General features: G+C 51.9%; 1 protein-coding gene across 5 annotated transcripts in view; it reads right to left on the bottom strand.

The window, feature by feature from the left end:
* Window positions 1-14470, bottom strand: part of NFATC1 (nuclear factor of activated T cells 1) — a 122438-nt gene that overhangs the window by 34471 nt on the left and 73497 nt on the right. For 2 of the 5 annotated variants that reach the window (XM_049900240.1, XM_049900241.1), the window contains exon 9: window positions 2655-3344. The exons of 1 other annotated variant lie outside the window; for it this stretch is intronic. In XM_049900240.1, the coding sequence (XP_049756197.1) occupies window positions 2655-3344 (690 nt within the window). The remainder of the gene's footprint in view (window positions 1-2654; window positions 3345-14470) is intronic. 2 more of the 5 variants (XM_049900242.1, XM_049900243.1) reach the window with 2 other exon arrangements.

The following is a 14470-nucleotide window of genomic DNA, read 5'->3' as shown; positions in this document are numbered from 1 at the left end:
GGGGTAGCATGAGGCCTTGCACGGTATGGCCATCCCTGTGGACAGAGGGGCTCAGTTTTGACTCCAGAACTGAGCACAGGTGTAAAGTAAAAACTGGATTCCATAGGGGGTGGGGCCTGCTGGGCCTAGTGGCCCCACCCCCTACCCAGAAATGGGCTGGGGTCAAGCAAGGGTCTTGAACGGGGAAGAACCAGGACCACATTTGTGCTATTAATTGAACTCACTGACTGCAAATGCCCCCCTTGGTCACTAATACACCTTCCCAAAGGGCAGCTTGAGATGCCTGTACTGATAGCAGGGTGGCCTGGGTGCTGGGGATTGTCAAGGACGTGACCCTCCTCCACAGTCAGGTCAGGATGCACGCTGCCAGGAGGGAGTTTCCCTTGCACTCAGCTGCCTCTAGGACACCAGCCTGTCTTTGATGGAGCAATGGAGGCTGCCCATGACCACCGGCCTCCCACAAGCCACCAGAACTTTCTGAGATAGAGCAGCGCATAGGAGCCCAGGTGGGAGCGTTCAGGGCAACCTCTGACAGACGCAGAGAGGAAGGCAGGCCCCATCTGCTCTGTGTGCTAAGGAGGCAGCCCTGGGCAGCGGGGCCTCCATTCTGCTCCTGGCCTTGTCTGAGGCCCAACAGTTTGCCGAGTGGGACAGTTAGTGAAAAACAAATCCAGACTAGAGTACCCACAGTGAACCAAACATTGTACTGGCACCACCCCAGTGTTATGGGAAGCTTGCAGGAGACGACTGGGGGCAGTGGTGAGCCTGGACAGCAGGCTCTGCAGGAAGGAAAGGACACCCCGTGGGATGGCGCCTGTGCTCTGCAGTGCCTCCGAAGCTGCTGACGCTGGCCTTGCTCTGAGGTGGCGCAGAAGGAGAACACGATATGACATAAATACTGACGAGACTATTTTTAGGAGCCACAGGAGGTCATGCTACAGGAGAGGTCAGGGCTTAAGGGTTGAATAACTTTGAGCAAAAATACTTGAAGGCCTCCTCCTCCAAATGCGCCTGGAGTTAGGAACAGCGGGAAGGTGTTTGGGAGGGTTCTGTTTTCACCTGAGCAGGTAGAGGTCCAAGAAATGAGGGGGTGTTCAGCCCAGTGTAAGCAGTTGGTGGTTAGCTGGTGCTCAGAGGCCAGCTCCTGACTAATTACCATGAAGGCTGGTCAGGTTCACACTGTTCCAGCAGGTCTGCACCCCAAACCTTGGAGCGTATCGGGTAAAACGAGGTGCAGAGAGCATGGGTGAATCAGGGTGACTCTCTTCCTACTTCTGGGAAAACAGCTCAAGGAGTAAACGCTCTTGCCAAAGGGCCCCTTGTGAATAAGCGGCTGTCTGGACAATAGCAGCAAGAAAACATGGCACCAACTGCAACAGCTGTAGTGGGAAAAGCCAGCATTTGGCTTAGGGACTTTTATGGAGGAACAGCTAATGGATGGCTGAGGAGGCCTCAGCTTAGAGGCGGAGAGTCTGAGTGGCCATGTTCTGGCACCTTCCGGAGTCCCATTTGTTCTCTGTGTCCCACACTTGAGCCAGGGCAACTTTGGCAAGAGGTGAGTATCGGTTTCAGATGTGTTGATGGGTACCTGCGTTTATGAAACAACGTGCACCTAGGAAAACGAAATCTGTCTGTATGAAAGGCCCCCTGACACCCACACAAACACTCTGTGCGAGTTGTAAGAAAGCACTAATTGATTCGGACGCCTAATGAGCAGACCGCCGCAGGCTGTGAGTCCCATGACTGATTAGCCTGCAATTACGATGATCCAGGATCAAAGGCCCAGCCGCTGCCCTGCAAGTCAGCACTGCCTCTGTTATATCATCACGCCCAGAAGAAAGGAGCATCTCTTTAAAAATAAATAACAAGGAAGAACAATGAGGTGCCTTTTGTTATCACTCATTAGTGAAACACATTAGTATTCATAAATTTTTTTACACCGATTAGCCTGGCTACAGATGTTTCAAAGGCGCCTCCTTTTCGAATAATCCCTACGACATCAGGTTCAGTTGCGTGTCTGCACGGAGGGAGTATGTGCGGGAAGAAGGCCGCATACAGCTCTACTTAAATCACAGTTCAGCATAGCGTCATATTCTTGTGCCCTTTCACTGAGCCCCTGACAAGATGGTAAGTGGTTCTAAATATCTGTAGACAGCTGTACAGAGTAAATGTTAATTACTTTTAGCTAAGCCATTATTAAAACAAAAAATGTTTACTAAGCTAAAGAAGCTCTTCAGATGCCATCAAACACAACAGCTTGACTTGAAGCCATGCGTAAGGATGGGCCTCTTCTCCTCAGAACTCTCTCAGCGTAAGCTCAGCGGTTCTTTGTTCAGTTTTAGCCAGCACACATGGGCACCCTACGTGGTAGCCTTCTCTTGCTGGGGTTTTGTGTTTCTGCAGGTCTACAGCACCAGGCACCAGCCATGTGGCCAAGATGGCGGCACTAGAACACGCGCCATGCAGCTGCTGGGAGGAGACTAATCCTACACACCACGGAGTTATTGCAAACGACACTGAAAGAACCACTTCCCACACGAGAAATGTCAGTGAGGCTGGCGTGCAGCCCCACGAGGCAGTTAATTTGCACACCCTCCTTCTTGAGCTCACGGCCACCGGGCTGAACGCACACCTGTACAACTGTGGGCACTTACCATCGTCCAGGTACAACTGGTCCAATTCTTCCGGTTCTCGCTTGATGGTTACAGGAATAGGGGCCAAATTATGACTACTGTCCTCATGCAACTCTGGCAGTGACAGAGGCTGGGTGGTTGGAGACTCATGTCTGTGAACCTTCGGCGGTTGGTGCTGCTGGTGGCCCACTGCAGATGGGCGCGTTGGGCTGCAGGGCTGCAAATAGGTTGGCTCTTGGGTAACGGACGGAACTGGAGAAGAGGGACTGTTGGGATAGAGTGTTTGTTGGTAACCAAGGGAACAGCTACTGCTCAGATGTTGACTCACCTGCGGCTGCAGCGTGGCGTGAGATGACGGATGGGGAGCACTTGAGGGGACAGCTCTGGATCTTGGCACTTCCTGAGTGGTGGGGGCCCCTCCGGCGGGCTGCTGGAGTCCGAGGTGACTGTGGCCTGTGCTGGGGCTGCACTTGGTGTAAGTGGCAGAAGAAAGGTCGTGGAGCTTCGGGCTTGTGCTGGGCGGAGGTGACATCACAGTGCTTCTCTGCTGGCAGGAAGTGAAGCCAGCCACAAGGCACGCACCAGGATCAGGAGGCAGCAGGAGCTGCTGGCTGTAGTAGGGCTTTGAGAGAGGACTGAGTCCTTGGGTCATTGGTCCACAGGTTTGCGCAGGCTCGTAATCATCGGTGGGCTCTGTTTTTATAATTGGAACTGTTAAAAGAAAAAAGTTAAATAAACATGAGTTGCACACTGGTGCCATCAGGCTGGCTGTGGCTAGGATACCCTTTGCAAAACAAACAGCTTCTTGACTAAGTCTCTGTGTGTCTTTTGCCTGGTTCTCCCACCCAATTAAAAAAAAAAAAAGAATGAGTCACCGGCTCAAGAAAGTTACAGCTGGTTCTAATATTGAGGAGGACTATTTTCTTTGGAATCTCCTCCAGCACTAATGTGCTATAAAAATCCATTTGCAAACTGCAGTAGAAGCTTTGGACCCAAGGGCTCATGGATTTGTAGCAATCAAAGCGAAAATGTTAACTTGGACGCACCACCGCATTTCTTCTGCTACTGACGGGCTGTTTGATAAATGTCTGCACATTCAGTAAACTACTCGACACAATGCAATCGCTTTTAAAAGTCCACAGAAACTCAGCTGAGAAGATAAATGACAGTCTGCTGGATGAACAGCTTTTAATCATGAAAATGAAGAGCACTTTTCGGTAGGTGTTTGCACTCCTGAAGACATGAACTGTGTAGGAACAGCAGCAGATGATCACGAGCTCCTGGGGAGCTATGTAGGGAGCCCTGAGCTGATTCTAGACCATTCTCCTTCCCATTCCCGCTAGGAAGCTGATGGACAGAGAGCCGAGAGAAGACGCTGCCGCAGCCTAGAGGACAGGGCCACAGGGTATGTGCGGGGCAAAGAGAAAACTAAGGGGTCATGAGGACTCCGTGCCAACCCATGGGCCTGGCCAGTCTCTCCAGGCGGCACCCAGGGCCGAGCTGCCTCTGACCCTCGATTTCTGCAGGGAGCTCTGGGGGCAACGGTGGTGGTAAAGACCCACCGTGGGTGCCCAGCACCCTCCAGGTGGTGCCTGCCCCATCTGGCCCAGTGGAGCCTTAATTTTGGCCCTTGCTGCTTCTGGGGTGGTGCAAATGGTTTGCACCCGAAAAAAAAAAAAAAAAAAATTTTTTTTTTTTTTTACTAACCTAAAGATTGGCAGTTTGAAACCAGCCAGTGGTGCCATAGAAGAAAAGCCTGGGGATCTACTTCCATTAAGATTACAGACAAGAAAACCCCACGGAGCAGCTCTACTCTGTAACACACGGGGTCGCCATGAGTCAGGATCAACTCGCCAGCAATGGGTTTGGGTTTTTTTCCTGCACTTTGGACTGTGGGCCTTGTGCGCTCTTTTCAGGAGAGACATCTAGACAGTTAACCTCTAACGTCTAGGCTGCAAGGAGTGGCTTCGATTCCTGATGGAGGCAGAGTGCCACTTGCAGGAGTGGAGTGTGGATAACGAACTGTCACCAGATTCTCCTATTCACGTCTCCACATCTTCATGGGCTGTGCACTGGGGGGCTTGGCAGCCGGGTGGCTTACAGCGGGGATCGTGACCAGAGCTGTGAGCTGGCCGTGCAGGGAGGACAGGCACACAGGCGGGAAGGTGGCCGCCCTGAGTAAATAAATGGGCATCAGCGTTTCAGGAGAAAGTCTAACAAAGGTCTGGAGCCTGAGGACCCACATCTGTTTCCTATTACAGCGAGGGCGGTGTCAGCACCACCCAGCTGAGAGCCACGGCACGAAATTTTCCTGAAGCGTGTCTGGGACAGGAGCACCTGTGTGGAGAAAGGCAGCCCCTCATGCCAGCGTGGCGCCAGCCCCCAGACTCACAAAGGGGGCCTGGGCGGCTAGGGGGCCTGGAGGGCCAGGGGTCTGAGGGGTCTGGGGGACTAGGGGAACTGGGGGCGGGGGGCCCGGAGGGCTGGGAGGCCTAGAAAAAGCTCTCCACTTTATCTCTAAGTTGCAGATGCCCCTCTAGACCACATGACACATTCTGTGTCCTGACTGTAATGCCTGCTCAGGTCCCGCCATCTGTGTCCCAAGATGCTGACAACTTGAACTTAAAGCTTGGGGGACTCCCAGCAGGACTTTGGGTTTTGGTGGTTTCTCCAAGTCCCCACTCACATTGTTCAGATAAAGTAGAGCCCTGGTGGCACAGTGGTTAAGAGCTAGGTTGCTAACCAAAAGATCTGCAGTTTGAATCCACCAGCTCTCCTTGGAAACCCTATGGGGCAGTTCTCCTCTGTCCTGTGGTATCACTCTGAGTTGAAATCGACTTGACAACAATGGGTTTTCTTTTTTTTTTAAACAGGCACCCTGGGTGGAAGCTGGTGGTCTCAGATAACTGGATGACTGGGGTGCTGGCATTCAGAAGGCAATGGGACCACAGTCCTTCCTACCATCTGCCCTTTACCCCACCGGAGACACGCCACAGTCTGCCATCAGCTAAGACCATGAACCAAAATGGTATCTCTGGGCTGAAATGGGGGTTCACCTCACAGGGCATCGGAGGCCCTCTATGCCTGCTAGCCCCTGTCATAAGCACCCCAGCAGCCTATGACCAGGGACAACAGAGGGCAGGGGAGGGGTGGGCCGTCAGACAGATGCCCTTGGAAACACTGACTCACTCCATAAGCCCTGCCTACTCCCCTTGGTGTACCCTGACTTCTGACGGCAAGCTCCATGCCATCTGCTCCTACAGCCCCCCCGCTCCCCCCCCCCCACTGCACTGAGCATCACCCCATGTGGCGAGAAGAGGGTGTCTCACCAGGCCAGGGGCTTCCAGCTAGAGGTCTGGGCCTGATAAAGGCCTGTTTTCTAAATCTGCACCCCCTAGCTACCATCCCCCCAGGCCGACATGTCCCTTGCCCTTCCCCCAGCCCACGTGTTCCACATGTGAGGACTGGCCAAGGCTTTGCTTCCTGCATCGATCCGCCTGCTGTGCGGATGTGTGTGGACGTGAAGTGCACGGGCAATGGTGCCAAGGAATGGGTGTCCTCTCCAGTGACGGATTATCCAATAGGCTAGGTAAGCACAGGCTTCCCTTGGATACCAGATCATCTGTAGTGAACAACTTCACGTGTGTTCACCGTATCAAAGATTCTGCTTCTAGGTAGGACTGGTATCATCTGTCTCCCAACCCCACAGCACCTTCCCACACAATCAAAGCCTCTTCAAATTTACAATCCCTGCAGGGGTGGATGACCTAGTAAGCAAGACAAGCAAGGGCTTATTTGTGCACACTTACTAATCTATAGTGTACAATTTTACTACAGATGATCTGGTAAGCAAGGTAAGCACTGTGATTACCTTGCCTATTGGATAACCCACCCCTGGTTCTCTCATTTAATGGAAAACAGAGCTGTGACCTGACTCATCTTACATCACAAATGCAGATGTGTGAAGTTGGCTGTCAGTGCCAACACTTTTTTAGGGGCCGCTGGCTGAAGGAGACAGCGTCTCATGTATGTATATATATATACCATATATATATCATGCATATCTATATATCCATAACCTACAACCATATCCATCTATTTCTAACAATATCTATATCCATGTCTATACTCATATCATCTGTTTCTATATACATATCACTGTATCCATGTCTCTTTTTATATATATTCGTATCTGTATCTGTGTGCCTGTGTGTATCCGTATCATACCCATATATATATATACACACACATATATATGCACAGACATAGACAGAGTACCTGGATGGTGCAAACAGCTTGGCTGCTAACCAAAAGGTTGGAGGTTTGAGCCCACCTGGAAGTGCCCCAGAAGAAAGGCCTGGCGGCCTACTTCCAAAAAAGCAGCCACTGAAAACCCTATGGAGCATACATAGTTCTACTCTGACGCACATGGGGTCACCAAGAGTCAACTCCATGACAACTAGTTTATATGTATAGCTCTAGATATATAGAGAGAAATGGCTACAGCGATGATATGCACATGTATAGTTGTAGGTATAGATATATAACCAAAAAAAAAACCCAAACCCATTGCTGTCGAGTTGATTCCGACTCATAGTGACCCTATAGGACAGAGCAGAACTGCCCTGTAGGCTTTCCAAGGAGTGCCTGGTGGATTCAAACTGCTGACGTTTTGGTTAGCAGCTCTGGCACTTAACCACTACACTACCAGGGTTTCTACTTAGATATACAGACAGATGATATGGATATAGATATATTTCCTATCCTGACTGGCTGCCACCTCCCAGACTGAACCCAGGGAAGAAGTGCTTTTATCTGGTCCTAAGGTTTCTCCTCCTCCTCCTCCTAGCCCTCCCCAGAGACCCTCTGCCTGGGACCGCACATGCTCTCCCTTCCTTGGCCCTCCCCTTGCCCAGCCTGGCTTCTGAGGGACAGCGCTTTAGGTATAAGGGCACTGCTCCCCACAACCAGCCAGGCAGCGTTGGCTCAGAGTGCCTCTGGCCTCAGCGTGCAGTGGATGGGCCTGGGGTGTGCAGGGACCCCAACCGCTGCAGTGTCTTGTGCTCCCACCCCATGCCTACTCTCTACAGAGGGTATGAGCTTGCTCTGTCTCCCCAGTCCTGCCCCCAATGGAGAGGGTGCAGACAAGGATGACCTCAGGTGAAGACAGTGAAGATGGTTGGTGGGCTGGGAGCTGGGCTAGGACACGAATGCTTTCACCCAGTGTAGAGGGAGGGAGGGAGGTCCCAGGCCAGATTAGCCCCATCTCCAACAAGGGAGCGGGAGAGAAGTAGAAACCTCATGCTAGCCCTGGAGCCCCATGCCACCCAGTACATGGTGATAAACAGGAAAACACAAACCCAGCCTTTAGAAGCGAGCCCCAGCCCCACCAGCCCTCAACATCCACAGGGGAAACTAGTGCTGCTGAGCTGCATCTATACTGCACTTCTCGCGTGGACTACAGGAATCAAGGCACTCTCCTGTAACTCGTGCGAGGAGACGCCTCCTAGTTCCCATTAGTAGGGAGACAGAGAGAGGGTACCTCCACCCGTCTCAGGAGCCTGGGCAGGTGGTAGGATGGGGTCTGCGCCTGCCCTGAAGGCTGCTCATTTGGGTCTGAACGCATGGCGCAACATCTCGTCATCTCCTGGTCAGCTATTGCTGATGGAAGCCTGGGTTCTTAACGCAATAGGACGTGATGTCAGGCACGGCACGCAGAAACACCACATCGTCCAAGGGGTGAGTGTACAATCCAATTTATTACAGACAGTAGGAACATGGCATGGTGTTAATTGTGGGTCAGGACCTCATGGATGAGGTGGGCTGGGCTCGAGCTGCTGGTCTCCACGACTACAGCACCATACATCGATCGCTTTGCTTGTGAGGATAGGGCAGGGTGAGCATCAGTGCTCCGATTTACGGCTCATCGTTACTCACATCCTGAGACCTCAGGTTCTAGTCCTTTTCCACATGGTGCAGAGGTCTGTGACTGCATAGCACCAGGTTTCTGCAAGGAGGGCGGCCCCGCCCCTTGTCTCTCATCAACACATTCAACTCACACCATCTTCCCCTATGGCCGCAGGGAACAGCAGGCTGCCTTTGCCTCAACGTGGATTAGGCCCTGGCTCCTCTCTGCACCTGTGCTATCTGTGAGGTGAGACGCTTGGGCAGCGGGTGCTTGGGTGGGTGAGTGAGCGAGAATCAACCCAATGTCGCACAGATAAGAAGGCGGAGCAGCACTTCCCATATTCCTCCCTAAATTGTCAGCCTAACGAACAAAGCACATTTCTTCTGCACATGTGAATGGGCTGTAGCTACACCTGGGGTGAGAGGCAGTGACCCAATTTTGTCTCTGTTGACCCTGAGAGTGAATTTCTACACTGGCTGTCTTGATGCTAATTCCTGTGAGCCTCAGTTTCCCCAGCTGTAAGACAGAGATGACAATATCTACTCTGAAAGGTTGTGAGGAAGAAAACTAGCTTAAGTAATGAGGTAGGTGCACAGCACCTTGTCCATTCATATGCACCACCAACGATGTGCAACAATGTGCCATCAACCAGCAGGCCCTCTCCCTCTTTGCAAGTTGACATCTCTGTGCAGCCCAGTGAGAAGTCAGAAAGCTGAAAGGTGGGGGTCTGGGAAGGTGGGGTCTGGGGAGCTTGACCGGCTCTTGGGCTTGGACAAGCCGGGAGATGTTGGAGATCCCCTTTCTTCATCTGTTATAGCATCTGGTCCCAGGCTGTAAGAGGCATAGGTGATGTGACGTGTGATAAAATGATCCGAGTATGTAGGTGCTGCACACAGGTAAGGAATTATGACTTAATAACCCTGTCTCCTCGGACGTGTGCAACCAGTGCTGGAGCCCAATTACTCTTCCAGGTACATCTCCAGGGGGTTTACACTTTGAACAAAGGACTCCTGTTTGTTGCATGACATTAAAGCCTGGGTTTTACCATCAACATAAGCAACCAGCAGGGATAACTGCAGGGCAGAACTTTTTGTAAATAGTGAAAAGGAAAATGAGAGTGGAACCACCTGAGCTGGCGGCCCCTGGAGGAACAGGCCTGGAATCAGTCTCTGGAGAGAAATGAGTGATTGCAAATTAATGGAGTGAACGAACTCACACCAAGCAACCAGTGGATGGTCCGATGAAGGGAGTTTTAATTCACGTTTCTCATGAGCATCACTTTCTTTCCTATGTGGTGTAACCAGCATTTACGCTGAACATGCTCCTGAGGTTTCTAGAAACTTGTGCTTTTCTGGGCTCACACGATGTACATGCTCCAGCTGTGTACACGTCCCACAGACTTGCGTGCCGAGCTCTGTACTCAGTCCTGTGGGATGCACTGAATCCCAGCCCGTGTGCACCCGTGACTCCATGTGGGCCTCACGTCACCCCATCTCACAGATAGGACCGCTGAGTCCCGGCCCGTGTGCACCAGTGACTCTAGGTGGGCCTCACATCACCCTGTGGGGGCCTAGCATCGCCCCATCTCGCAGAAAGGGGGTGAAGAGAGATTTGGCACTGGACAAGCCTCACAGGTCATAGGAGGGAGCTGGGACCAGAGGTGAGTGGAGATGAATCCGTGCGTAGTAGTATCACCGTATCTGCAGGCGACGCGTGGCTCACAGGTGGGGGTGAGTCAGTTTCTTCCCAGGACAAAGCAAAGTGGCGTTCTGACGAGGATCCAATTAGGCGGATCACAGAGTATGGTCAAAACAGGCGGCGCAGCCAAAAACCACATCGATCAGATTTCACCCAATTGCCAGAACTTCACTTTGTGCTCCGAAGAGAACATGACTCATCCTCCCAGGGTGGCTCTTTGTCCAAACAGCTGTGGATGTGGTCTACGGTTCTGGTCCGAGGGCTCGGCCATGGAGTGGGGGAAGGGCTGGGGGTGGGGCTCAGGGTGCCGTCCCTGGAACTCTCCGCAGACGTGTATGCATGTACATATGTGCACGTGTGCATGTGTGTGCTCGTGTGTGATAGGTGTTAAAAGATGTGAGAATGTACTTTGTGTGAACTTTTAGGAAGGAATGCCTTTCTAACTCTCCTTTAACTCTCTTCTCCCGACACCAGGGGAACTTCCCACCCCCAAATCTGAATTCCTGCCAATAGGGGTACTGGACAGCCATTCAGCAACGTGTAGATCAAACATGAACGTTAGCCTGAGAAACTTATTTTATGAAGGCAAGTCAAAACGAAGAAAGTGGTGTTCAAAGTTCTGTAAACTGAAAATGCATGAAGAAGTAGGGGTGCCCACAGTGTACTAACCCTCCTAAGCTGTGGGGAACACAGCGTCTAATTGTTCCTGAGCGTGACCAAGATCAGTATTTCCCAATTGCACATCCGGACCAGCTACACGACTCCCCTCCGAGCCTGACCTTCTCTTCACCCACAACACAAACCCAGGATGTGTAACCCGCCCACCGCCGAGGGGAACATGAGATAGCTCTCAGTGGGCCTGGACCTGGACCCCTGTGGCTGGCAGGTAACTAATCCCCTCACCTCTATTACATCAGGTTTAACACATAGAGACAGAGGCATTAAACACAAGTCACTATTTTCTGGCTAGAATTGCAAAAAAGCCATAAACACGGGAGTTTAATGAGAGCAGCCTCCCGCAGAGTGGGTCGGAGCGGATGTGATTCAGTGGCGATTTTCTGAAAGCAAATCAGCAGGCCTTTCTTCCTAGTGTCTTAGTCTGCACGCTCCGGTGAAAGCCGCTCAGCCCCCAGCAACACACAGCCCCGCTAACAGGCAGGTGCAGCTGCGCGCGACGTGCACGGCCGGAAGTCAAAGCCAGCTCGCCGGCGTGGAAGGTGAGAATTCCACCCCCGGACTACCAGTGTCCCCTCTTTGTCTTCCATCCTCTTCCTTTTTCCTGCCACCCCCAGCATGAACTTCATGTGCCTTCAGAGGATGTACTGGGAAGCCTGGAGTTCCCAGACTTGATGCCTCCTAGACCCCACCCTGGGCCAGAAATGCCAGCATAATCTGCTTCATTTGAGATTAGCTGGTCTTGAAATGGGGCAAAGTCAGCCCTTCTACATGCAGGACTTAAGCTTTGGAACGAGAACCTTGCTTTGAGCACCCGCTTCCCTTCCCTGGCTAAGCGACCTGTCCCCTCCTGCGTGGGGTGGAGATGACAATACTTACCTTGGGGGGCCCAGGGGGCAAGGGTGATGTGTTTGAGTGCCTGTGTGGTACGCTTTATTAGGCATTCACTAAGCAGAGGGCACACAGGAACAACACAGGGACACTGTCCTCAGGAAACCTCTTCACAGAATAAGCCCCCGCATACAGAGCACCTCATGCCCCATCGACACAAACCATGGCTCTGCAGACCAGGGAGCATGGCCCCACACAGCCAAGGCCACTGTGGCCATTGTCAACGACACCCTGTCACACATGTTAACACGAGAAGATCAGGAAATGCACAATTTTAATGTGAAGGCGAGGACGGGGAGGGGGCAAGCTGGAGGCACGCACCTGTCCCCACCGCCAACCCCCCACCATCCTTCTGGAAAGAATCGTGTTCCTACCCCAGCTCTGCTGTGTCCTAGCTGCCTGTCCCTGGGCTAATGACCAATGTCTGAGAGCTTCATGTGCTTTATCTACAAAATGAGGGGTGTTTATATGTAACTGCCGCGTGCGTGAGAGCCAGATCAGAAACCACAGCTGGGACAGAGCTGATGGCTATTCTGCCACCACATCGAGGGCTGCATTCCACACATGATGCCAGAGGGTCAGAGAGCCGGAGGGGCTGTGGGCCAGCCCAGAAGGTCAATGGGGTCTAGGATTGGCAGGGTAGGGATGGGGACCCAAGAAAAAAGAGCTCTGCAAAGCACTCACATTAGATGCAAATCACTTCAAAACAAAACAAAAACTAAAAAGGATTTAGGGTCACTCCCAAATATGTCTACTGCTTTAATGAAGATAATTACATTGGGATTAAACTTTTCATTCAATGGACTTGGAAATAAACCCAAAAGCTCAGTGGAAAAGATTAAAACAAAATCACTGTGAAGAATCCATGTTCCACCTGCACTCAGTGCACTGGGATTGCGGGGTGGCCTGGGAGTGCAGCTTGTTCTTCGTTCCATCCACATAGAAACTCATGGCGGGTTTATCTCAGGCCCCTCAGACCTCCGTGCTGAAGGTGGCCCTCTACCAACAGCCGCCCCTCGAGTGGCATGCTCTGTAAGGGAGATATGGGGTGCGTTTTTCTCAGGGTGCTGCATCTTCTCAAAGCCTGGGCTCTTAACATTAGGAGCCATGTTCTGGAATCACAGGAAAACATATGCGCAGACGCGGGAGCCACATGACCCTGACGGGCTGTTGTCTAGGAAATGTCAGTGAAGGTAACACCCTCCAGCCTTCAACCCCTGTGGCTGCCGGCCTGGAGTCTGGGGATCCCACATCCTGCATGAGAGCACCGCCCTCCTCGCTCAGCTCACGTCCCAAGTGCTGTCTGGCTACCAGGGTTTACCAGTTGCCCACAGGTGCAATTCTGGTGGTGCCATTCTGAGCCTCTTACAGGCTTTCTCTCATGCTGCTCCCTTGTGCCTCTATTATTTATGGATTTAGCAATTCACACAAGAAAATAGTGGACTCTACTTCCCATTTCCACCCCTTTAGGGAGAAGTGTAACGTCAACCTTCATTTTATGACCAGAATCACGGGCTCGTGAGAAATCACAGATTTCCTTCCTCTAACACCGAATAGGGAAGGACGAGGTAGAACCAGTGGAAGCTTCTATTTCCCTCTCTTCATGGGGTTCGAATCCCTGACTTGCTAACACTGTGACTCCAGAGCCACAGCTTCCCATCAGGGGTCTGTTCCCAACTGGCCTAATTGCTCTGGTGGGGTCAGCAGTAGCGTTCATTTTGGGTGAAGCTGTTTCCTTGCCCAAGCCATGAAGAAGTTGAGCAGTCAGCTGGCACACTGAAGACTGTGTCAGCCAAGACCAGGTGTAGGTTTGTGACCAGGCGGGGCCTACCTCAACGACAAACACAGGTGCAATGGCAGGCCCTCAGGAGTGACATGTCTTCACACAGTGAAGCCTAGGACCAAGGCAGGTCCTGACTAAGGTGGAGTTCAGGACCCTCACAAGCTGTGTGCGCTGGAATTCCTGGGCGTTCTCACCGGGAGGAAAGAGCAGCCAGGTACAGCCAGAACATGTCCAGGTAATCACTTCTAGTAAAGCGAAAAGATCTCAGACAAAAAAGATTTAACCTGAGTCTCAAAGACTCCAGTAATCTGCCATGATTTATCTTCTCATTTTGAATAAATATTGACTGCGGTACATACTTTTACGTTCATGACTTTGTATTCATGTTCTTAAAGTGCACCCCCCCACCCCAACTGAATAAGCTCAGAGCCTGCCCTGTTTGCATGCAGGAATACAAGCGGAATTGCCTCAAAGGTGAGCTGGCCTAGAGACCATTGCACAGGCTTACAGCTCCTCTCTCACTCGTGACTGACAGCTGAAATACCTTCTCAGAGCCATAAATGCTCTTGGCAGAGTCTCTGTTTCACAGCAGGTACCAGGGCATCTCTCAACCCACATCACACAGCCAGGAAACCACAACGTTGTCCCTTCGAAGGTTAAACTTGGGCACAGGCAAACAAAGCAGTGACCGTAAGATGCCTGCAGATGCTTTCTAACTCGACAGCATGCATCTCCCAGCCCTTCTGTGACTATACCAAGGGTGTCCACTCTGTACCCGATGGCTTCCCCAGGGTTTCCAGAGGGGGCTGAGGCAAGGAGCTGGCTCTGCAACCCCCCTTTCACGATGTCTTAGTCCAGTTAGCCACTGGCAGGCCTCCAGCA

Source organism: Elephas maximus, chromosome 11 (assembly GCF_024166365.1).
Source record: "Elephas maximus indicus isolate mEleMax1 chromosome 11, mEleMax1 primary haplotype, whole genome shotgun sequence".
NCBI lineage: Eukaryota > Metazoa > Chordata > Mammalia > Proboscidea > Elephantidae > Elephas > Elephas maximus.
Note: the sequence above shows the minus strand (reverse complement) of the source record. Positions and strands in the feature narration are given on the sequence as shown.